At 38.7% G+C, this 26,217-nt stretch overlaps 3 protein-coding genes across 5 annotated transcripts in view; 1 reads left to right on the top strand and 2 right to left on the bottom strand.

Annotated features, from left to right (window-relative positions):
• LOC108969379 overlaps window positions 1-8,607 on the bottom strand; it is a 35,869-nt gene extending 27,262 nt beyond the window's left edge. Inside the window, exon 1 of one of the 2 annotated variants that reach the window (XM_018934058.1) lies at window positions 7,929-8,607. The gene's annotated coding sequence lies outside the window, so the exon portion shown is untranslated. The remainder of the gene's footprint in view (window positions 1-7,928) is intronic. The other variant, XM_018934059.1, reaches the window with a different exon arrangement.
• Window positions 8,608-12,233: 3,626 nt separating this feature from the next.
• LOC108969348 (mediator of RNA polymerase II transcription subunit 15) lies at window positions 12,234-15,396 on the top strand. 2 transcript variants are annotated; one of them, XM_018933999.1, is made up of 9 exons: window positions 12,234-12,489; window positions 12,551-12,690; window positions 12,810-13,387; window positions 13,453-13,666; window positions 13,732-14,262; window positions 14,328-14,470; window positions 14,539-14,657; window positions 14,715-14,935; window positions 14,993-15,396. In XM_018933999.1, exons 1-9 carry the CDS (start codon window positions 12,437-12,439, stop codon window positions 15,214-15,216), a joined length of 2,223 nt encoding a protein of 740 aa, XP_018789544.1. In that variant the 5' UTR covers window positions 12,234-12,436; the 3' UTR covers window positions 15,217-15,396. The 2 variants fall into 2 exon arrangements, with proteins under 2 accessions (XP_018789544.1, XP_018789543.1); XM_018933998.1 differs by having other exon boundaries at window positions 12,801-13,387.
• Window positions 15,397-19,085: 3,689 nt separating this feature from the next.
• LOC108969393 (Krueppel-like factor 10) lies at window positions 19,086-25,603 on the bottom strand. The gene is made up of 2 exons (XM_018934079.1): window positions 25,096-25,603; window positions 19,086-21,630 (listed from the first exon to the last, which is right to left on the bottom strand). The coding sequence occupies exons 1-2, from the start codon at window positions 25,156-25,158 to the stop codon at window positions 20,113-20,115; spliced, it is 1,581 nt and encodes a 526-aa protein (XP_018789624.1). The 5' UTR covers window positions 25,159-25,603; the 3' UTR covers window positions 19,086-20,112.
• Between the last annotated feature and the right edge of the window lie 614 nt (window positions 25,604-26,217).

Genomic DNA, 26,217 nt, shown 5'->3' with positions numbered 1-26,217 from the left:
ATGTCACATCAATATAAATTTAAATTTAATTTTTTTTTGTAAGTATGTTTTATTTGCAATCTATTTAAAAAATAATAAGCAAATGACTTATATCAGTGATATCAATAATAATATACAATATTCATATCAAATGTTCTTATTTCTAGTGCTTATATAATATTAACAAACTTAATACAAATATTTAATACCGGAGTAATATATGTTTTTAAATATTTAGTACTTAATTTGTAAATGGGAGATCTAGAATATGAAGTAAATAAAGTGCTAGTTACAACAATCCACTGTATTTATGAGAGAGAGGTTGTTCTTAGAGATTTGAACAACAAATTACAAGTGAGAAACTGTGTACAGAGTCGGGAGTTTACGGATTGAGTGCAAATGTGGACGCAATGAAAACCTCAGAAGGTTTATTTTTCATAGAATCCATAAAGCGTAGGTATTAAAAACGCGTCCAATAATTTATAATAGTGTAGGTCTCAATAATATCTACTATATTTATACCCTGAACAGGGCATATTAAGTTTGCAACGAAGTATGTAACACCAAGAAGGAAGCGTCTGGTAGAGTATATATATAAATGCTCAATATGTTGAGCTGAATCGATAGATTTAGTCATGTCCGTCTGTCCGTCTGTATATATACGCACTAGTCCCTTAGTTTTTAAGATATCGTTTTAAAATTTTGCAAACATCATTTTCTTTTCAAGAAGCTGGTTATTTGTCGGAACTGCCGATATCGGATCACTATAACATATAGCTGCCATACAAACTGAACGATCGGAATCAAGTTCTTGTATGAAAAACTTTCACATTTGACAATGTATCTTTACAAAAGTTGGCACGGGTTTCATTCTAAGATAATAACGTAATATACAAAGAAATTGTTCAGAACGGCGTACATACTATAGCTGCCATATAACCCGATTGATTGGAATCAAGGGCTTTTATGGAAAACTTTCGCATTTGACGTGGTATCTTCAAGAAATTTGACATTAATTATTGCTTAAGTTGTTAGGAGTAGTCAGAATTTAAAAAAAAATATTATTTATTTTTTGTAACTTCTGTAATATCTTAGAAATATTCTCTGAAAATTTCACGTTGATAATTAGTTTTTGAGTTATTTGACAAATCACAAAGAGAGCTCGGGCACTTCAACAAAGCTCTAGTGTGAAACTTTAAACGCGTTTTCCTCAAAACAATGTTTTTTGAACTGGTGACAACTGTAACCCGCTTAGATTTTAATGAAATGTATACAGCTTTTAGAATACATAATAAACTCGGGGATGATCGAAGGATTTTTTGTTTTTTAAAAATTTCGAGTTTTTAAGACCAATTAACTGTTGATTTTTCCCAAAAAATTTAGACAAAAATTTCCTGAGGCCGCCATTTTATTAATTTTTGAAAAAAAAAATCCTTCGATCAGGCCCGAGTTTATCTATTTATAAAACTAAAACCAAAACAAAAAAAATACTAAAAATTCTCATTTTTCGTGCCGCTGACTACCCCTAACCCCTTAAGGTAATGATGTAATATACAAAGAAATTGTTCAGAACGGCTTACTATATCATATAGCTTCCAAACAAACTGAACACATAGTTACTAGGAGAATGCACCTGTGAAGGGTATATTAGCTTCGGTGCAGCCGAATTAATTTAGGATTTTTGAGAGAATTTAGTTACTCAAGTAATTGTGTGCCTCAATCTTTCGAGTTCATTTTGCATTTCTGTCAACTCAGCTGATCTAAATGCGCATAATTTTAATATGAAGTACAATTTTATCTGCTGTTGCGTCTCTAAATGCAAATTAACCTGTATGCCTAGGGGCGGTCACTACCGGAAACAAATTTAAATGTTCCAACCTTTGAGCCAATGGCGATCTCTAGATAATACTCTCATAAAACTATGTGGGCAACACAGGCAGCGATTAACCAAGATTTTAATCTAGTTAGAATAACCGAAATTTTTTAGGGGAGTATTTGTAAAACACAATGCAGTGCATGTACTGCATATGTACAAATATACGATTCGAAAGAAATCAGTGTTTCATTTGATTCATGTAATTAATTTATGTCCTAAGGCAAAGACCCTGCATGGCAAGGGTCATGGTGATTCTAAGAAAACCGAAAACTGCGTACACATTACTTTCGCTAAATAATTTGAGATTTTTCGTTGTAAATGCTACTGAAATCGCCCATTATCCACGAACAAATCCATAAATAACAACATGTAAGTCTCATTATGAGAACAACATAAATGTGTGTATGTGTGAGCAATGGCAACACGCAAGCCAAAGCGCCGTGTACTCATAATAGCAAACAACGTTTAATGAAGAAAAATCAACCTCGACCAAAGAACAGCTGAACAGCTGTAGACATTGGTAATTGACGTGAGTAAGTCAGTAAGCAAGTAGGACAACGTAGCGCTGCTATTTTAATGCCGCATGGCGAGGGCGAACACACTGTGCCACAGTGCACTTAAGCGGCACAACAGCTTGTTTTGTTTGAGAAAACAAGTGGTTGCCGTGGTGCTGCTGGGGTGGGCGTGCGCAAGCTCACGCTGGGGGCTGACAACACTGTAATGGAATTTCCGTCTGACAAACGGAAATGGGATGGGTCGGGGTAAACGGTGGACAGCGCGATGGCATGCTCGTGACAGTGCCACCAAATGCAGCAAGGCGGCTGGGAGGTGACGCGTTTAATGGACAAGCGCCAGCAAAAGGACACGAAAACGTAGAAACAACCAAAACGGAATAGGTGAGAGCGAAAAAAAAAATGACAACGTTGAAGCAAAAGCGAAACACGCATGTCCGAAGACGATGTAAACGACAAAAGTATCGGCAAATAAGTATGCGCATATATAACAAGAATAAAAGTGAAAAGATATTAAGTAGAAAAAATGAATAATGGAAAAATTGCGAACGAGGAGGCAACAGCACGAGTAGAGACACTTAAGTATGTGCATATTTACATGTATGTATGTACATACGCGGACATATTCATATGTACATATATTATATATGTACATACGGAGTGGGAGTTCTTTTCATTTACATACACAATTTTTGTGGACAAGGGGGCATAAACCAGCGGAAATGAATTTAAATTAAATGATCGTTGTATAACCGATTCTCACAGCTTATCACAACAACAACGAAAAAAGCAGAAGCAATTTAAAAGACAATTACGATATACGCCAGAGCTGATAACACGCATTAGCTGGAATTTGAACAGCGTATAAGAAAATAAGAACAACATAACACACTCGTAAAATCATTACTAAAGCCAAGCCAAATCGAAACTCCGACGCCGCCAAAGCAAAAAAAAAAAAAAACAAACAGAAACCTCTGAATTGTAAATGCAGAGCCAAAGCGTGAGCATTTGACTTGACGGCTGACAGAGCGTTTGATGCAATCGCATGTATGAGCTGGTATGTGCATATGTACGTAGGTGAAGGGTAGAGGTTAGGGCAAAGCGGTGCGGTGCACAATGTCACAAAAACTGCAGCCTATAAAAACCAATGAACACACGAACACACAACAACAATAGCAATTGGCAGCGCGTAGCGAATGCTAAAACGATTGCCGGGCGCTGCTGGCGTTCGAGTGACAGCGCGTTCGTGGAGGGAGCGTTGTGTAAAGCGGGCGCTGCAGCGACCGACCAACCGCGCCACGTAACGGCGAAAGAGGCACACAATTTACATGCGAAGCAGTACGAAAAAATCAGAGAATTTAAATGAAAATTGTGAAATGAAGGCGACAGCGGCGTTTACGCGACAATGACAAGCAGCAACTGCACACGTACGAGGCAGCACAAACAAAGTTAAAGCACAAAATACAACAAAAATAAACAACGCAAAGCACGCGCATCACCATATTACGCCAAAACAACAAGCAAATCAGTCAAAGTACGAAATTGACGAACAGCGACAAAAACAATAATAATAATAATAGCATTAATAGTAGCAACAATGCACGCCACAATCAACGGTAGAAACAGCAATAATGGCAGTACAGACAGCAAATAGCAAAGAGAAAAGAAAAAAATTAAAAGCAACAACAAAAAAGACAAAAGGATGCGTTTAAGTAACATGGAAATGTTATAACACGAGTCAACGGAGGGGAAAATGTGGAGCACGTAGCAGTGTGGCGGCGCCGCAGTAGCCACGAACGCGATGCGCCGCGCCGCATATCGAACGGTGTTTGCGGCGTGCAGCGAGTAGGCAATCAAACACCCAGCGCGCATTGCACCACTTCAGCACGTCAGCGCTTGAAGCTCTGTTGTGCCGTGCACGGTGGAAACCAAAGTATAAATTAGAAAACAAAACAAATTACGGTATACAACATATGCACATATGCACTTATGTATGTATGTACGTATATATGTAAGTATGTACATATGTACAGGCACTTATATATCTACCAAGTCTGGAAATGCTAAACTGTATACTTGCTAACTGCTTACGCACGCGCTTTACTGCGACATGACAAACCGTTTTTTAATCAAATAGTGGTGGAATGGTGTCATTCTTTTAACATATCAATCACATTTTTTTAACATAATTAACGCTAATTAATTAAAGTAAGTTTTTCACACAAAGGCAAACAGAACTTTGCCTTCAGTGTGTTAAGTATATATGTATGTATGTATGTTGTTATTTAGTATTTTGTTTTGGGTATATCTACGTACTAAATGGAATGAAATTTCTTTGATCTGAGCGAGAAATTGCAGCAAACAAAAAATTTCTATTGTTGCCTTAGAGTAAGTAAAAGTAAGAAAGCTTAAGTAGAAAATTACACACGACCATTTTCAAGTTATGGGTCTCAACGTTTCGGATCACTCATCTTCTTATACTCACAAAGTGACTCGCTGGAAAAGTATTTCTCTCAAGGAGTATCAAGAGATCCTTCCTCAACAACGTCCACGATATAAGATAATACGCCAGACTTCGGACACAATTAACTTCAACATGAACACCTTCACCAACTCCCTCTCAGTGAATGGCGTATTTGCTGTCAAACCAGCACCCATTGCAGACGACGATCTCGAGTTGCAGCGAGAATGAAGCATGATCATTGTGCAGCTTCGCTCTGGATATTGTAGCAGGTTAAGTTCCTACTTATCCACAATCGATCAAATATACATATGTATGTAGGTATATCCAGCAGGCAACGAGTACCCGCATGACTCTAACCACCTCCTTGCAATCACACACATACATATGTATAACACCCTTCACCCTATAGTCCGATCCCGTTCGGTAACAAAGTAGTAGGTTGTAGTTCAAACTGAAACCCGAAAATTGACAATATTTTGAAAAAAGTTATTGATTCAAGAATTATGTAAATTAAAAGAAAGTTAATTCAAAAATAAATTATTTTTCAAAAAATTCTAAAAATATGGTTGCATTTTCTAGTGGTATGAAATATGCTCACATTTTTAATTTTGTTAATTACAATGTACTCTGTACATTAACCTGTTGTGACTATATCTCACTTTCCGTTACTAAATCTTTAAAAATATTTGTAAACATTTCGCAATTTGTAGGTATACTTTTACCTTTCATTATACTCTTATCACAGAAGCACTGTTTTTCCATGCCGCAGCCACACATATGTATGTATGTATGTAGATACATGCATTAACGACACACATCTAAACGCATAAACATATTGCAGATATTTATACATAAGTATGTGTACACATACATACATGTATGTACACCAAAATGTACACATGCTTGAAATATGGAAAATACTTTGTTATTTCCGAGGTCTTAGGCCTGCAATACTGTTGACTTTGCGCCGAAACATAATGCTTTAGAAAAATAAACATAAGTATGTATATGCACACATGTATACATATTTATGTATACATTTATGCATCCAAACCAGTGCCTTCGGAACACCCAGAAATAAACGTTTGAGATGCAATAAAATGCATACCTATACAAGTGTATACTGGTCAGCGGGCGAGCTGAGTCCATACATATACATATATGAGAACTATTTTCTCCGTTTTTAAAATATCGATCTGAAATTTTGTAGATGTTCTTTTCGCTCCAAGATATCAGTACAATATAGCATATAGCTGCCATACGAATTGAACGATCACAATGAAGTTCTTGTATGGAACAGTTTACGATATACATACATATGTATTGTTACAACATTTGTCCACAGCCAATGGTCAATCTCCTAACAAATTGTTCAGATCGGACCAATATAGCATATACATACATATGTACATATCGTCACCTAAAATGCAAAATAACGTAACAACATTTTCGAAAATTTACAGTGGCGTGAATGAAACACGACATAAAATGGAACAAGAGTAAAAAAAAGCTTTAATATCGGTTAAAACTGGTTCATATATGAGCGCAGAACCCGAAAATGTTGGACAAACTTACTATTATGTATGTAATTTGAAGTAGTGAATCCTAATCAATAAGATACTCAATTTCGAATTTTTTATGATACGTTATTTTGCATTTCAGGTGACGATATGTTTATAGCTGTATACAAACTGACCTATCAAAATCATGATAAATATCCTTTTATAAGCAATGCACCTGTCAAGGGTTCGATGGAATCGTAGTTATCTTTTTTTCTTGACTTTTAACAATCTTCGCTGCCGGCAACAACAAATCTTTCATGATTCAAGCGATTGGAAGCAGCTTCAGCTCCATATTTATTGAACCACATTAAGCTAATCGCTATAGTTTATAGGTGAACTTCGTTGTAAACATAGTAATATTATTATAAATAATTTAAATGTGGTGTACATATGTATGTATGTATACCTTTTAATTGCATATATATACTATTTCTATTTATAATTTATACAATATTTTTATTGTTTAACTACATATGTATATGTATATTCTAGCATATATAGTATAATATGTAAGTATGTATGTACAGATATTCCCACTGAGTTAAAACTTCTAAGAAAATAAAGTCTAGCAAGGTGGAAATACACACACACGCGAAATACATTAGCGGTTATGTACTCGTTTATCGCTTTGTTTACATGCCATTAAATTAAAGCATGTCACTTCTTTTTGTTTCGAAGAGGTGTAAAAAGTCTTTGAAATAGTTATTTTACCGATTGAAAGCAGTTGCGCTTGCTTTTGTTCTGGTACACACCTACATACATACAAATATATTTGGTAAGAACATTCTTAAAGATAAAGTATGAAGGTCAATGTTAGCAAATACTTGGGTCATAATAATATTTTAATTTTCTTTTTCTAACCTATTTGTCATTAAAAGAAATATTGTTTGAGCACGCACTTTCGGCGCATAGTAATCATTTCGATATTTATTGTATTTTGCCACACTGTTTGTTAGCGGTGACTTTGCGATAGTAAAGCTGATAGCATGCCAGCGCTCAGCACATAAATACTTAGATGGCAACGGTGAAAAGAGCAAAGCGTGCACGAAAACAAAAAATAAAAGCGAAATCAGCAAAACGAAAAACGAAAAACGAAAAACACACAACAAGAAATGAAAGAAAGATAGTTTGGTAACGGCGGCGACAATAAATTACCACAAGCCACGGCAGCACCGAAACCTCTCATTTACATATTTACATACATATGTATGTATGTAGATAAATGTATATACTTTCGGTAAATACATATGTAGGTAATTGTATGTAAAGCACGGCAAAGGCAAAGCATAGCAGCGCCAAAGTGCCGACGCTGTTGGCGGTCGATAGATACGAATATTGTCAATTTGCACATGAAAAAAAATGTGTATGTATGCAAATGTGTATTGCCGCCGCCACTGCCGCTATCGCTGCTGTTGTTATTATTGGTCGGCAGAAAGCGCTATACGCCGTGGGGCTGCCTAATCAAGCGAACAGCACTGCTCAATGCTGAACAGCCGTTGTAGTTGGGGGAAATTGTTGCCCAATTTGTTACTTACCTATTTGGTTGCGGTTTCACCCCAAAACGCCCGTCCACCACCCCACGTGTTCGACCAAATACTGCTTGTTCCCCAGTGTTGTTATTGTTGTTGCTGTTACTATCACCGCTAAACAAAGTGTTTCTTGTACTCCTGCTATTGTTGCTGCTGTAGGCACACCGTTATATTGTTGTTGTCTTGTTTTTTTTTTTTACATAAATGCAATTGCGTTGATGGCAATTGAAAATATTAAATATTCTTATGTTGTTAAAGCTATTGTTGGTTGATTGCTATACGTTTGTGGTTGTTGCTATTGTTGGTGTTATTTCATTTTGAAACTTAAGTTGAATTTTCAACATTGCACTTTGTGCGACAGCTCTTTTTTACACTGGTCGCCAACACGGCACCCCTTCCCATCCAACTGAAAATCAGTTGAACAACAGCGCATCTACGGCGACGCCGACTGTTGTTGTTGTGAAACAGCCACTTGGTGTTTTCATTTTATGCATGCGTTATTGTGCTTATATTTATGTTTAAATTCTATTTTAATATTGTTTTTCGCAAACTTTGCACTTTGCTTTTTTGCCTCTTTTACCTTTTCGCCTGCTCAATTCGATTTGTATCATTTTCCATTTCCACTCACATACCGAACGCACAAACAACAAATAACAACCGAGCGCAATTACAATTACAATTACACGCACCTATATTTTAGTTCTTGTTATTTTTTTTTTTATTTTTTTTAACTTTAGTTTTAGTTTTTCTAATATCTACACGCGTTGTCACGGATTTTTCTACTTTTCTGCCATCACCTCAAGGTGAGCGCTTATTTGTTTGGATATGTTATGTAGATGTGTGTGTGTGTGTATTTCGCAAGCTGCCGAAACTTAAATTGCAAATATTTCACTTCTTTTCTGTTTGGAGTTCTAACTGCGACATATTTCTCGCATCAGAATTTTCAAACGTCAGCAAATTATACGGTACAATACCAGCGCAAGTAAAATAATAAGCAAACCAATCGAAATAAACGAATGAACAACGAGCGAACGAACGTTTTTGCTGCTGATGCGCCACGGCAAACGAACGAGGAGCGAATGTCGTGACAATTGTGCTGCTATCATCCAACAAGCTGGCAGCGGCAGCGGCAACGACAACGAAAATTGCAATAGCCGTTGTCGCGTCGTGGAGCGCTCGTTAACACAGGTAGCAGTAGCAACAACAACATGCACGTTAAACGTTAGCGCACTGTTAAGCATTTAATGAGTGTGGAGCGGCGTAAAACGTTCATCAATCACCACCTAAAAACTATACTTTACTAAATGTGTGTAAAAGAAAATGCCTAAAATTAAATGAAAGAGTGAATTGTGCTCTATGCAATCAACTCACACACAAATACATCCGGTATACCGTTAAGTTAAAAGGGAAATAGTAAAAATGGCGCTCAAAGAGTGCCATGGCGTGTTGTTAGTGCTGTCATTTCTCTCTGATATCGTCATAGAGTTGCCAATGTGGAAAATAGTAGTAAAATAAACTTTTTTAACCATGTAGCGGTAGTTCCATGTCGTATCGTTAAATCTTAAATTATTAATAAAAAATAGTGTTTACAATTTCAAAACGATCGGTACAGGTTGAAGTTATGGGTAGGCTGACTTTGAAAATGAGAGTGTGGAGAAAACGCTTTAAAATTTTTAAGTCCGACTGACCAAAACTGTCAAAAGACTAAATCTTCACATTTTTCAACACAAATATTTTTGTTATCGCCCTCAAAATAGGCCCCTGAGCCAAGCATGCAACCTTTACCCCAAGATTTCATACCACCTATTATAAGTATCGGCTGGGACGGCCTTTTGTGCCTTTAGCGAATTTGGAATTCTTCTGTCTGATACCAGCTTATCGATTTTTAAGCACTGTTTCTTTAACTTATCCACCTCTGTTGGATGACGACTCTCATTAGGAAGTTTTCCATGAATTTACGACCTTCACTGAATGATTTCGTGACAAAGTAGAATTCCCAAAATACTTCTGCTATATTTCAACGATTCCGTGGCCGTGATTCCACTGGAAACACCGAATTTGAAGCAAACTCCTTAATAATTTTATATAATTCTATATTTATATATAGTTTATATATTTAGTTCTAGATGATGCAAACAACCGTTAGTTAAACAAATCTAATATACTCTGTAGAAAGATTTTGCGAGATCGTAAAAAGTGATTACGATTTATAAAGAATTATTAAAAATCAGAAAAAAATTTTTGAGGATAGAGCAACCACTAATTTATTTTATGGAAATGTAATTAATCACCAAAAAGCAAAGCGCTTTCTTGAAATATGTGGAAATTAATTTAAACAATACAATGCAATAGAACGGAGCTCCCTACATCTTGAGGTAACGGCCCCTCATTATGTTAAGTAAAGATTATAGATGCCTGGAATTATTGGGTATTTATATGGCGTGTTAATAATGATCTACTCCGACCTTGGTTATGACATTTTGCAGTAAAATCTTATGAGAGTTAAATTTGTACTTCTAGTCTATTCATACTTATGTACATGTTACATATACATATGTATATATGAGAGTTTTTGAGTTTATAATTTCGAAATAATTTTTTGTGAGCGTTAACATTATTATATTTTAATTACAATAAAATTTAGGGCGACGTTACCCTATTTTTTTTTATTTGTAATGTTGAGTTCCTTTCTTCCTCTTATTTCGTAAATATCTTCTGCAAAAAGGGTTGCAAGCGACAACTGTCAAACAGACGTCAACAGATGTCGCTTGCAGTCTGTTGCGCTTTATGTATTCCGGGCATTAAGAACGTGTGTATTTTAATATTTGACAGATGTCGCTTGAAGTCTGTCGCTCCATCTATTCAGCACATAACAGAATCAGCTAGGCAAGGAAATTGGTAACTGCTAGAATGTTCGAGTGGCTAAAATTTTGTTAAGGAATTACTGTTTAAGCGCTGCCGGACCGTGCAACACACATAGTTCTAGTTATTGGCGTACCTAAAAAAAGAGCGTTCAGCAGCGCATGTTTACGCTGACGCGATATTCCAAATCGACAACTTTTTAACAACAAATTGAAACAAAAGAAATTAATACAAAATGAAATAATTAATTCATAATACTAACATCAATTTGTATAAGAACTTATTATTCCGCGTCAAGCGATTTTTCAGAAAAATGAAAATTAATTTCGTTTTCTGTAGCTAACTTTACTTCATACAATAAAATTATGTGTATACTAGTATATAGTAAATATATTTTTTCATAGATTAATCGAATTTATGATTTAAAAAAGAAAATAGATACTTTATCTATAGCTTAATTGAAATACAAGTTTTTTTTATTTAATTTTTGCAATCTGGCATCACTAAGTATCTAAATACATTTCTAAAGTGCTGAACACAGCGCGACACACTACAAACGACAGCTGTCAAATATTAAAGTACACACGTTCTTAAGGACACAGTTATTTTGACAGCTGCACGACTACAAGCCTGCAGGCCGACAGTTGTCGCTCTCGCTAACTTCAATATATTTTTATATTTGCCAACGATAGTAGAGTTGACAGTAGAGAGTTGAGGAAGAGTGGTGATGCCACTAAAATGTAAAATATAAAATTATTCAAAGCTCTAACAAACCTGACGTTACTTTACGAATAAAAGCATAAAATAGCTGCATTATAACATTTGTAGTAACAATTGTTAATTTAAAATAAATAAAATCACCTATTTACTTATTTTTTGCATAAAAAATTTCACTTTAAACAAAATATTAAAATTTCATTGAGTTGCAATTAATATGGCCACAACGAAATTGTGTACAAGCAAAATGGACAACTACGTTGTTTTGTGTACATGCCGACCATTGTTATGTTGCTGATCTCTCACAAACGTCCATGTAGAAGGATTCACAACGCCATTTTCAGTTCACTGTCGTGCTGCTGCAGTCTGTCGCGAGCATTGTGTTCCTCACATGAAGTTAGCGAGAACGACAACTGTCGGCCTGCAGTCGTGTAGTCGTGCAGCTGTCAAAATAGGTCCGTCCATAAGAACGTGTGTATTTTAATATTTGACAGATGTCGTTTGCAGTCTGTCGCGAACATTGTATTCAACACATCAGTGCACTGTTGTATTTTGACAGCCGCCATCTTTCTTTGTTTACATATAAATATTTTGCTTTTGGTTTAAGCAATTCATTCGTAAAGACATAGATAACGTAAAGGGCCACTGTTCGTGGTAAACAAAAAATTCTTTTCACAAATTAATTGTGTAAAATAAAGAATTAAAATATCTTTTCGTGATTTTTTTTTATTATTTGTATAGTATTTTATTTAAATATAAATAAAGAACCGGTGTTAGAGAATTTCTAAAAACAACAAACCATCGATAAGACAGCTGTGTTCCATTATTACTTGTTCCTTTGAAAATACACATTCGATTGTCACAGCAACTTTTGTTCATCTATTGTGAAAGTTTATAGAAAAAAAAATCCGCTTTATTAATTTAAATATATTGCAATGGCAGAAGAATGGCCGTCTCAAAAATTTCGCCAGAGCATGATTGCAAAGATGTAAATTGTTTTTCGTGAAAATTGTGTATATAAAATTTTTCTACTGTGATAATCGTTTTAGAAATCAGGCACTGCAAACGACGGATCCTACCAAAAATGCTGGTGTTATGGAAAATCATATTTTCAAGAAGTCACGCAGCAAGGAGGAATACATGGGTTTGGTGGCGAAGCTTTTTATGCATTTTCAAGATTTGGCGCAAAGTGAGTATTTGCATTGAATTATCTTACACATATACACACATGAATGTACACGTACACATGACGGAGTGTATTGTGATTTTTGCCTAATTTATTCATTTCTAAAATTATTGGCTACGCAGGAAAGCCTACACAACCGCCGCCGCAACAAAATACCGAAATGAACCAGCAAGGTATGATGCCAGACCCCTTAAACGCGCTCCAAACACTTGCTAGCCAAGGTAATCGTAATGCCCAAATGGCTGGTGGTCCCAATCCAAATCAAATGGGCCCTGGAGGTCCTGCTGCTGCGACAAATTTATTACAAACACTAAGTCAGCAGCGACCAGGTCAACAGATGCAACAAATGCAGGGTATACGTGGTCAAATGCCCATGGGTGCTGGTCCCAATCAACAGATGATGCAACAAATGAGTGGAAATATGGGTGGTGGTGGTGGTATGCAAATGAATGTTATTGGTGGTGGTGGTGGTATAGGTAATGCAGGTGGACAGCAGCCGCATATGGTTGGCAATGCTCAGCAAATGGGTGGAATGTCCGGCCAGATGAATCAAATGGGCGGTGGTGGACCCGGCGGACCAGGTGGTCCCGGAAGCGCGGCGCAACAAATGCAAATGGGTTCCGGCCAAATGCAAGGTGGACCTATGAATGTGAACGCTATGAACGTACAAATGCAACAAATGGGACAACAACAGATGGCGGTAAGAAGTGTATATAATTTTAATAATATACGAAAGTTTCATGATACAGAATTCTTTTTTTTTAGCAAATGGGCATGAATCACCAACAGCTCAACCAAATGATGAACGCACGCATGAATGCAGGCGGTCCGATGGGACCAAATGCAGGGCCACAAGGCATGCAGGGCATGCCACCAAATATGCAACAGAACCAAGGCGGCCCGATGCATGCGGGCAATGTAGTGGGTGGGCCACAAGGTCAACAAGGTGGTGGCATGCCACAAAATGCTGGGCAACAAGGTACAATTCTACTATTGTTAATACCAATGAAATTATTGACTTTTAATTTGTACTTTTTCAATTAGGTGGTATGAATCAAATGATTGGTATGGCGCCAAATATGCAGCAGAAAGCTAACATGCCTATGGGTCAAGGTGGTCAAATGTTCCAAGTTAACCGTGGTGTTCCTGGTCAACAACAACAGTTCTTACGTCAGAGCCCCTCGCCAAGCACTGTCCCATCTCCTGCCGGCATGACCGCGGTCCAACAACAATTGCAGCAGCAGCAGCAGCAACAACAACAACAGCAGCAGCAACAGCAGACAGCACAGAATCAGCAACAGCAGCAACAACAGTCGCAAATGCCAAATCCGCAAATGATACCCAGTCCAGCGTTAGTGCCGACCTCAAGTCCACAAATGGCGAATCTCATGCAGAACTCACAAAGGCAAATGCGTCAATCGCCCAGCGCTCCACTCAACACACCGGGTCAGGTGGCCAGCAACAGCCCTTTCAATCCACAAGAAGATCACTTATATCGCGAGAAATACAAACAACTAACCAAGTATATTGAACCACTCAAACGCATGATGGCCAAAATCGGCACTGACGGCGCAAGTAAGTCTCATTTCACAGCATAAAAGGCGCGAAAGCCAAACTAACTGTTCTACCATAATTTTCAGATACCGAAAAATTCACTAAAATGAGCAAATTACTGGAGATTTTGAGTAATCCAAATCAGCGTGTGCCCCTAGAAACGCTGCTAAAATGCGAGAAAGCGCTTGAGAAACTGGACATAGTCAATTTCACGGGTCAGCAATTTGGTGTGAGTATTCCATTATACATATTTCTATACATACAAATATTAATTATACAATTTTTATTCTACTGCAGAAATCCTCAAATCCTCTGATGGAAGTTGTAAATACAACACTTCAAAGCCCACTGGCCAATCACACGCTGCATCGCACTTTTCGTCCTTGCTTGGAGTTACTCTTCGGCACTGATATATGGTAAATTCAAGCAAATAAAATGAATACTATATTGACCAATTTTTGTTTATCGAATAGCGCTCCCGCACCGGCCAAAATACAATGGACGTGCGAGAAGCCCTCTCAGTACGAGTGTGAGATACCGCATATTCTGCAGGGTGAAATAGCGCGCTTGGATCAGAAATTTAAGCTGACACTGGACAGCACTACGCAAAACAATCCCAAATCCATCAAAGTAGTTTGCTGCCTCGATGACAAGMGATTACCATGTGTTCCACCAATTACCGTTACTATACCGGGTTCGTATATTTATGTGTGAAGTACAAACCAGATTATTAAACTCGAATTTATTGCAGAGGAGTACCCGATGGCGTCGCCTAACTGCGCTTTGGCTCAACACGAGTATGCCACTACGCCATTTTTAAAAGCTGTACAGGAAGCACTGAGAGCTCGCATTGCCAAATTGCCGAAATTATACTCGTTGTCACATTTACTGGACACCTGGGAGATGTCAGTGCGCCAAGCTTGTTCACCGAACAACAAAAATATTTTGGATTTGGCTGCAGTTTTTGGAGCTTAAGCGTTCTGAAATCATAAGCAACTCGTTCATTTATTGTATACCGTTATTTAGTATGCAATGTTTAACGTTTCATTTTTTTTCTTCATGTCAAATCAAACCAAGAATATTTTTGTATATGAAGTAGCATACAATGTCAATATATGAACATTTAAAATACATAATCATATATACTACACCGTATATAAACAAGTTTTTTATTAAATAAATATTTTACATCTTGGACCAGCAAAAATTATTTTTCCTTTACCAATTCATTATGTCATACTGAAATTCCAAATGAGGTTAGATATCCAAAAGTACAGCCCTTGGAAGGATAGAATCCGGGTCAATTCCGATAAAGAACCGGCCAGATAGCCACTACATATCGCCTAAATTCAACTTACTCATTCGAAGTAAAGAGATAAAGTAATATTCGGTTCCAACATTCACGTTGACGTAATCGGAGTGAACCCGGCATGGACTTTCAACTCGGCGGCAATTCGCAATATTATTTACAACAACCAGAGCAGTTAGTTCCCTGCTTGGACTTTTCAACGCCAATCCACATTTCATTCCACTGTCTCTACGGAGGTACTGGCCAAGAGTCCAGAGCAGTATGGAAACTCAACTAGTAGTAGTTTCGGCTACGAAGTCTGACCGGAGACTTAATTCTTGTACCACGGGGAGCAGGAGCCCTTGGACGTGACTCCTACCTGCTCATGCGGACTGGCCCCTCGGGGAGTATCGTGGTGATTGTGGTTTATACCCGAATGCCGGGTGCCGGACCCATAGTATGGCAGAGGTTTTAAATGGGGCTCGAACCCTACCAAGGTGGTTAGTGTGTCCATTGCACACTGCCAATTGGTACTGGCATTTTCAGGGCGCTGATCAACGCATTGATTTGATCCGTTGTACTTTTGAGCACCGTGGGGTAAGGCCGTCGTCAGCAGATAACTACGTAAAACATTCCGGTTGTTGTCTCTACATGCATGGATACTCACAGTAATCATCAGTATTTTATCAGAACTTTTGTTGCAGCTTCAAACAGTGAAAATTCACCTTTCAGATTTGCCTAGGATGCCTATACATAATTTATGCAATTTGCACAGTCTCCATTTTTCAATATCTCTAGCCAATTGGGCTTTCTTCGAATGAGAAAGATACCAGTTGGAACTGGATGACATAGACTTCGAATTTGTTTAGCGCATCAAGCTAAGATTGACAGTTGCGATTACATAACAGAAACAGTCTGAGAACTCGGCAACACGGTGAAGGGTGGACTGACGTATCCATAAAGTATCCTTAAAATTTAACACTTTATTCAATCTGTTGAATGGAGATTTCAGAAATCATTTAAATTCTGAATTCAAGCAATAAATCTTCTGGTATATTAAAGAAACCGCCGCTGCTGAAGTATTAGCCAATAGGCCGCCAATTGACATCCGAGGAGATGGACTCGAGCGTTTATATCCGCTATCAGTGCCTATCGGCGAAGACATAGGAACTGGAGCGGTGGAATTCCTCATCCAAAGGGCGCTGGACCCACCGACTTATACCTGTCTCTTATACACATCTAGATGTGTATAAGAGACAGGACTCGAGCGTTTATATCCGCTATCAGTGCCTATCGGCGAAGACATAGGAACTGGAGCGGTGGAATTCCTCATCCAAAGGGCGCTGGACCCACCGACTTATACCGGACATCCATTATTGGATAGTCAGGCGACATGGCGCCATTATTTCCATTTGATCTAAATACTTAGTGGACATGGATGCTGAATGAATGAACAAAAACATTAGTCCGAACCGTCCGACGTGTACAGAGTATGTAGAATACTCTAAACATGTATTCTTTTGTTAGCGACAATCATGTGTCAGTCAACTGATAAATGGGAAGCTGTCAGCGAAGCGTCAGCATTCATAATGACAAAACTGAGACTTTTACAACAGATGAGGCGTCCGTCAGTCCGCACAATAGAGGAGATTCAAATGTCATGTCACTCGCACGAAGTAATACTTAGCCGGTGGTTGCATGGGAGGGTCTAAAATTGAGAGTAGGTTAGGTTTGGCGAATTAAAGTTTCGATACTTCCTTCTCCTATATAAAAAACTGAATGCGAGTTGTTAAAAAGCGTATACAAAAAGAACGTCTACAAAATAAAGTTGGATGAAGTCAAGTTGACGACTAAACCGATCAGTTGGAAACTGTAATAAGAGCTTCTACCTTCTGTTCTTAATGAAAGCGAGGAGTAATATTTCCAGTCATCAAAGGAGTAGTCAGCTCTATCGAATTGCCTCACAATAGACTGATATTTTGACAATTTTCATATTGTGTAGCATAGTTCAGCGAAGCTGAGACATTTTGTTCGAATAGACCCTGAGGCTCCTTAAATTTCTTTTACTAGCATTAACACATTCTTTTACTACAAACTCCACTTGGTAGAGTTGAAGTTAGGAGTTCAAGATATGCATAAATATTTTTTTTATAGACCAGATCAATGTTAGAAAAATTGCTTAACCCAATTCTTTTCATTTCAATCTGATTCTGCCAATGTGGAACAACAAATTACTAGGAAGGCTTTCTTAAAGAAGTTTTGCTTGAAGAAATTTTCTAAAATCTGGCGTCTTCTATGGTATTCCAAAAGAGGTTTAAAGAATACTTTCTATTCGTATCAATTTTATTGTCTTTGAGAAATACGAAATTTTGTAAAAACGAAATCGATTTCGAAATAAAGTACGACTGCTAAAATTAACCTAAAATATGTGTACTGTTGAAAAAGTGTCGACGTAAATATACAACTCGAAAGGTAATTGAAGCAACTCAGCTTCAAAACAACTAAACAAAATTTATGGTATCAAATTACAATTAATTTCAATCGAAATTGGATTTATGTCCCAAGCTGCTAAGGTGATAAGAAAAACGACTTGCTCAAGTAGATTCTAAAACTTGAAATCAGTTGCGTTGGACTTTCATCAAATTCTAATTTATTGTTTCTGTTTCGTCGGACCACCACTAGTTGCTACGTTTGTTGGCAATATTTCTCTTTCAGGTTATGATTTATCCTAACTTACATATATAACTACTGCGAGGGTTCATCTTGGTGACCCTACTTTATTTTACTTTTAGATGAATTTCTCCCACAAACCCTTCTTTTTATACCTGTGCCATCCAAAACACAGTTTACTTCGCGCAATTTCGGAATGCTTCTGTGCTAACCTTGTTGTGTTGTTTGCATGTCCAATAGATATAAGGCGATAACAAGGCAATTATGATAATACCGCCAAAGTACAATTACACTGAAATTTTTGTGTAAGTTAAGTTGTTATCAGCAACACACCGCCTGTAATACAACTTGCATATAAGTTGTAATACGATGACAATTCAACTGAAATTTTCATTGACAAAGTTGAGTTGCAATCAGCAACTGAAGTTATGCCTTCGAACAAGTTATAATGCGATGATAATCAAATCGTATACTCAAGAAAGGTGTAAGGCGATGACAACTTAATTGAAATATTTTGGCAGAATTGAGTTGTAGTCAGCAATCCACTGCCTACAATACAAGTTACATGGGAATTGTAAGGCGATGACAACTCAACTGAAATTTTATGACAGGCAATGATAACCCAATCGCAATTATACCGACGAAAATAGTTTTAAGGCGATGACAACTCAACTGAAATTTTTTGCCAAAGTTGAGTTATGTATATGAGATAAAATTTCATCTCAAGTGCGGTAGAGTTGCAGTCCAAATTATGTTCTGAGGTCTTCTAAGTATTTTTGAGGTAATTGAGGCGCATTTGTAATAGTTTTTTAGTTTGGCTTATTTCGGTTACTCTGGGGAAATAAATAAATAATCATTGAACTCCGCAAGTAAAGTAAAACACAGGTTTATTATGATTTGATAGACACTTGGGAAAGAGTGTTTATTTTGTATTTAAGTTGAATTTTTTAATGCATAAGTTTGTCTTCCTCTTAGTTTCTCTTTTTAATGCCTTCATCATTATTCTTATGTTTTGTTTTACTTATTTTGGATTTTTTTTTTAAATTCTTTTCAACTCATACATTTTACCAATATACTTAATTACATAATTGCATTTATTTACATACAAGTAATAAAGTTTAGTAAATAAGTTTATATACATTTACATTATATAATAAATTAGCTGTAGTCACATATATATAATATACCATATATGTAAGTGTGTTCTCAGTTTAAGATAACTTAAATATCACAGTTTTTTTTTACCATTTTTACATATTTGTTGTAAAGAGTTTTAAAAATTATTGGCTAGCGGTAAAAATTAACAAACAAATACAAACTTAATAACTTAAATGGTAATTATAGAATCATACTTTTTTAAAAGCCGGTAATTATTGCTAAAATGGAATTGCAGACACATAATCAATGCAGAAAATCGAAAAGGTAGGAGGGTTAGTTAGTAGATTTGAGAGGAGGGCGGGCGCGACAGCACCTCCCTGTGGATTGACAGCGTCTACGGGCTGCTTTTGCATAAATACGATTACATATTATATATGAGATTAAATATGCTAAATTACGTATGTATGTGCGTGTTATAGTGGTTCTATACCTTTAAGTAATGTTTCACTGCTCAACGAGAGTAACCTTACAACACAAATTACATATCAAATAAATATTATACATACTGATTATTACAAAGGTTTTTGGATATTGGAGACATTCTTAAGAAATTAAAGATCTTACTTTAAGCAACAAGAAGTATGGATCTCAATTGTATGACATCTCTACAACTACTACTCAAGACATTTTACTGCATGTTTTTGTTTCTGTTGTTTTAAATTAATTGAGTTTGGAATGACGGACGCTTGACTGCTAACTCCCATTTCGCGGGCACCTTGTTGTGCTGCCACCATGCGGAATTGGTTGTTGAGCGTTTAACGTTGTTGTTGCGCCTGCATTTGCTGCTGGTCGGCGATGAGCGTGGTGAAGGCGGTGGGGAACGCGCCCACCTGCTGCAGACGCAACAAGTCGCCGGCGCTGCAGATTTGCAGCTGAAGAGCGGTGCCGTTACTGGCTGCTGTGGACGTGGCGGCGGCAAGTGGCGCGTGCTTCGCCGTCAACGGCGCGCTGCACGCTGGTGCAATTGGACGCAAGTGAGTTGTGCCACTGTGAGCGCTAGCTGGCGTTACGGCAGTCGGTTGTTGTTGTTGGCCGCAGGCGGCTGCGGCTGCGGCAGCGGTGGCGGCCGCTACTGCGGCTGCCATTGTAGCGGCGGCGACATTGCGGTTCACGCCGTTGGCCTTATCCTTGCCATGGCGCTTGATGTGCTTGGACAAGTGATCGCTGCGCATGAACTTCTTCTGGCAGACGCTGCAGACGAACTTCTTCTCACCGGTGTGTGTGCGCTTGTGACGCGACAACTCGTCGGAGCGCGAGAAGCGCTTATCGCAATTCTCCCACTTGCAGATGAACGGCCGTTCGCCGGTGTGCACCCGCTGATGCGCCTTCAGGTGGCTGGACTTGAAGTAGTTCTTGCCGCAGTTCGGATATTCGCAGACGTAATTGCGTTGACGCTCGGCGGCAATTTGCGCTGCAGTCATTTTTTGTACGGGCGTTGCGGCTGGTGTGAGGCTGGCCGCGGCGCTTGTTGGATTGCCGGTGACGTTTTGTAGCAGGCCGTTGCTGGCGTTCAGCACCAATAATTGCGCAGGAATGACTGTGGTGGCATTGGGCGCGCTGCAGTCGCTGGACGCGCATGTCGCCGCGGGTGTTAGGTAAATACTTTTCGGTGCAATTACTTGATACTGTGGCGGTGTGGTGGTGTACATTTGTTGTTGTTGCTGTTGCTGTGTTGCGCTAACGCTTGTTTGTACAGCCGGCAGCGTGAAGCGGTAGTGTGTTTGCGCCAAATCCAGTTTGGATTCGCTTTGTTCTTTTTGTTCTGCTTGCTGTTGTGGCTGCTGCACGGATGCCGGCGCAGAAAAACTACTGCAACGCGTGCGATTCATCTTGAACTTCAAGCTGCGCCACACATTAGTTTCGCTGCAGTCGTCGTCGGAGGTCAGCAGCGGTGTTTGCGAGACAGTACTGCTGCTGTTGCTAGTGGTGGTTGTGGTGGACGCGGCGGAGGCGCTGGAAATGGTGGAGGAGCAGGAGTTCTCGTCGATGGCGGAGCAAATGCCCGAGCTGTTCACATGCATGATAACGCTAACACGCTGTGTTTGTTGTTGCTCTTGTGTTTGTACTTGTTTCTGTGATTCTGGCGGCGGCGTTAATGCAGCAACGGGCTGTGGCAATTCCAAGCGCTGTTTCTTGCAAGGTGGTGTCTCGGCGTCATCTTCTGTGTCCGAGGGATTTGGGGTGATTATGTGCTGCTGTTTGGCCTGTTGGCTGTACTGCAGCTTGGCTTTAAGCATCTCCTCGTGCAAATGCTGCGCTGAGGGCTTTTCATCCTGCAAAGGGAAGAAGAAAACATCGAATTAGTAAACAGTTGAGAGCTATGTGTGTATAACGCCTAAATGTAGGCAACGTTCTTTGAGTAAAGTGTAGCGCAATAGTAAACAGTGGAGGGGCGCTATAAAATGTTTAAATTTTTTATTTTTAAGTTTATTATTTTATTATTGTTTAGAGTTAGTAACGAGTAATAATCAAGCTTTGATGTTCATAAGTCCTCATTTCTATAGTAAATACTTCATTAATAACCTGAACCCTCTACAAACTCATGCTCACCGCTCTAACTAACTGCATAGTAATCCCGTTTACGCTTTCGTTCTCGGTCTTTTGTAGTTTTTGAACTTGAAACTAGCGTCGCTGGTGAGCGCGTGTGTAAATAACAAACAATTGCAGGACATTTTTGCCCACAAAAGCGGAGGTCATTTGCGCGGTCGCCATCACAGTTTATGTGCGCTTTGTATTGTGAGGTCATCGCCTATTGCCAACGTACAGACGAAAAACGTGTAACCTCAATACAAAATTGCCAACCAACATGATTCTGCTGCCGTAACGCGTTCGAACGACACAATACGAAAAGCGGTCTTCCTTTCGGAACGTACGTAAGCACTTACCAGGCGCGCATAAGTGCCACACTTGCTGACGCGCATAAAATGCTTTGGTGCTCATTTAACTAGACACTTTTGTGGGTAGCGTCATTGACTAAATACAATGGGAGAGCCGAGAGCCGAATGAAATACACTGGCTGTTGGCGTTCGAGCACGGAGCGATAGCGCCGTTGAGCGCGCACTAGCTGTTGAGCGCAAATGATCGTGCGCGCTAAAAATAGCCCATAGACATATGAATATCAGCGCCAGAGCCGTCATTGAGGTGTGTGGGCAAAGAAAAAAAATTATAACCAGTAAATATCTATATATGTATCTACACACATATGCACGAAAATAAATCTTGCTGTGCACATGGGTACATAGTACAAAGCGTGGCACGCATTCACGGCATGACAGCACTAGTGCAAACAGCAGGCCTACACATGGCGGCCGCGCTACGTCACTACGTCATTGCTATTGTTTATGCCAGAGCTGTGGGAAGGTGAAAATATGTGCGCGCGCGTATGTGTGCGTCTGTTCTAGCGCTCGTTGTGTAAAGAGCAAGGCAGGTGCCTATACAGTGGGGTTAGTGCTGGCATACCGTCGCAATAGCATTGGACTTTGCTAATAAGCGGTTATACTTATATATGTAAATATACATATCATGTTTGATATTACTGCCGCTACCGTTTTCACCTTTTTATAGAATTTTCTGTTTTATTGCTATTCATTATTTCGATTGCTGTTTACTACAGCTGGCGCACGATAAGAAATCGTTTACTTCCACTAAATTTTAAAATATGTATGTACGTATACTATATTTATATTAATGGGCTTGGCGCTTATGGACGCGATTAGGAAGTCTTGCTATATGATTTTTTGTCGCCGCTGATTAGATAGGCGGCAAGTCAAGAAATCTCGTGTTTAAACTTTAGACAAATTAATATGGTAATTATTTATAATTTGGCAATATAAAACCTTAATTTACTGATATGCCTAATCGCTTAGAAATCGCGTAAAAAAACGCGACGTCAGCAACCTCCCTTCATAACGCAAAAATATTCATGTACTCACGTCGTGTTCGCCCATAAGCCGACACACAGAAGCACGTAAATAGTACATATGTATGTAAGCATATTCGTAGGAAACCACTGGGAGTACAGCGCCCCACTGTTTGGCAATATTACTCGCTCACAGCGCCACTCTTGCGCTGCTCGGCTCTCGCGCACCTCGGCATTTACGTATGCCACTGAGCGCGCAACAGTCCAATGTATCATCCACCCAGTCATTTAAACGCCACACACAAACACACGCCTATATATTCCTAATGATGAATAAGCAGGGGCAGGGCATGCAGGCCGTCGCAAAGGGGTCATACGCTCAGTACGAGCGAAGCGAACGTACTTGAGTGCGCTGTGTTGTGTACATGCATATGTATGTGTTTGCGCTATGCATGCATGGGTGTGTGTGTGTTTTTATAATTTGTAGATTTGGAGGCATGTTGGCCATGCACTGTTCACGTGAACACCAGCTGACGGCGGAGTGAACACGGCGTGATCACAATGCCGGCGATGGGTGCGAATGCGACGGCGAACATTTGTTTTCACAAAATGTGTGCGCACGAAAGTGATGGGCGAGGCAATAGGCATTAATAGTGTTTTTATTAAGCGCACTGGTGTGTACACAAATGCTACGTACAATCGAATGCCAAAGATTTGTATGGGTGTGTGTGTGTGTAGCTGTAGTCGTTATATGTGAATGAATGTAGGCGGATTAGGTAGACTGGGAGTTGCAAATACAGACGCTTTGTTATACTACCAGTCGATATTGTTGTTGCTTTCTGTTACTTTTTACCGCAGTGCCTTTTCTGATCAATCCTTCATTATGCTTAGCGTGCTTGTAAAAAGCGATTTTATAGCGTTGCTTGGCAATTTTTCGGTACACACCCTTTTCCGTAACCAAAAAAGCAGAAATTATTTTTATTTCATTGAAATGGCAAGTGAATTTGCGCGAATTCAACTGAAATTAAAAGAAACTGCATCTATGTATATTTGTAGATAGGTGGTGTGAAGTCATTGGAAAGCGAAATGTGCATGTGCAATAAAAAAGGGGGAGTGTGCATCCGCTGCCGCAGCGTTTGCCTTTGCCTGCGACGCATTTGCAGTCATTGCAGCGCAGTTGTGGCTATTGTTATTGTTGCCGTAAACGATAATAACAAATTTAATGTGTCACTCGTTGGGAGCGTGCAACACAAATCAAGCGCACAAACGCTCACACGTACATACTTATACATGCATATGTATATGTTTGCTTGGATGGATTTATGTGTATGAGTGCATAGCACAACTTTTTATTTAAGTTGTGTGTGCGTTTGCCTTGTAAAAAATGTATTTTTAATTGAAATATATATTTTTCACTTTTATCGAGTTAATGTCTACATATATATGTAAAACGAAACCAACAAGTCAATGAAATAAGCAAATTACAAACACAAATAAATTAACCTATTTGGATTTTTAAATGAAATTAATTTTGGTGAGTAAGAAAAATTCATGAAAAATTTAAAAAATATAGATAATAAAATATATTGAAATTAAAGTATTTTGAATAATTTTTTAACTTTAAAAATTTTTAAAGAAACCAAAAGAAAAAAAATTTTCAGTGAGTTAAATATTATTTTATTAAAAAATATTTTTTTATAATTAAAATATATATTTTGTCTGATTCCTGTGTTTGACTTTAGCTTTCTTGTTTCTCATTTATATTAAACGCCACTCCCACATTTGCCACCCAACCGTTGCCTGTACACTACACTTTACTTAACAATTTCAGTGTTTTTGAATTCGAATTTTGGTTTGTCGAAAATTTCCGCATACTTACTTCGTTTTGTTTCTCGCACAGTGGCGGCGTTGCTGGCGGTGAAGGCAACAAAGCGATATCCATAGTGTTTGTCTGTAGAAGCTGTTGTTTTTGTATTAAAGGTAATCCAAATGCAGTAATCCAATGCAATATTTTAGAGCTAACTTTTAGGGTTTTCAACTGTTTTCTTTTTTATTTCTTCGCAAAATAATTTTTGTTTTGCACTTTTCACAAATTCTTTCACTTTTTGCACTTGCACTTTTAGGCAGTAATTTTGTTTCTTCTTTTGCTATAATTTTCCAACTGAAATATTTATTTTTGTTCTGCCTTGGAATTTATATGATTAGCTGTGTCTTTGCCACTTTTCTTTTAATAACAGTACTTTTGTTTAATAATAATTTCTTTTATTTAGCTTTTCTTTGCTAGCTAAGCGGAGCTGAGCAGAGAATATGGAACCGTTCCGTTCGATATTCAACAAACGAATGAAAACATTTTGATGCCTGGCTGTAGGAAGCCAATTCGGTCTGGTGTGGTGCGCGTCACTGCGCGCAATGGCGACGTCGGCAGCGCAGCGGCACTTTGCTGGGTAGAGTCGAGTCGCAGCCACATGCACAGTGAGTGATTGCGTTGACATTGTTGTTATTGTTGTACAACCGATTGATATTCCTTGCCTACAGCCGCTGCTAGCAGCCTAGCTGGTGTTGTTGTTGTTTGTACGTTGGAGTTCACGTTTGCGAGTTGGCTTAATGTTTTCAACGTTGTCGGCCTCCAGCAGGGGGCGGTGTGTGGTAGTGTCTCGGCGACGGAGTCGGTAGCCGCTTTATTTAGTGGTGAAGCTGGCCATGTTGCTGTTGTTGTTGTCGTTGTCGTTGTCGTTGCCATTGTTTTGGCATATTCTCGTACGTGCTGGAGCTGTGCGAAATCCCAGGCGAAGTTGAACTGCAATTCACAGCCATTCAATGTAATGTGTGGGGGTTTTCACGTACAGCTCACACACACATAGACCCAAACAAAGTGTATTTACAAATGGTAGTACGTAGGAGGGAGTGTCCAGCGTACGCTTGTAATCGTCATCAACGAACTAATTTTGCTTGCTATCGGCATTGTCGATACATACTCGTATACATGCATACTCACATATTT

Source organism: Bactrocera latifrons, unplaced genomic scaffold (genome assembly GCF_001853355.1).
Source record: "Bactrocera latifrons isolate USDA-ARS-PBARC rearing strain unplaced genomic scaffold, ASM185335v1 scaffold_25, whole genome shotgun sequence".
In the NCBI taxonomy this organism is placed as follows: Eukaryota; Metazoa; Arthropoda; class Insecta; order Diptera; family Tephritidae; genus Bactrocera; species Bactrocera latifrons.
The sequence above is the reverse complement of the archived record's forward strand: the minus strand, read 5'-3'. Positions and strand labels throughout refer to the sequence as shown.

Bases quoted from the DNA above. Each gene is read 5' to 3' on its own strand.
- LOC108969393 (XM_018934079.1), bottom strand. From the start codon at position 25,158: ATGGATATCGCTTTGTTGCCTTCACCGCCAGCAACGCCGCCACTGTGC. The intron at 21,631-25,095 runs GTAAGTATGCGG...TTCCCTTTGCAG, and splicing joins TGTGCGAGAAACAAAACGAA to GATGAAAAGCCCTCAGCGCA.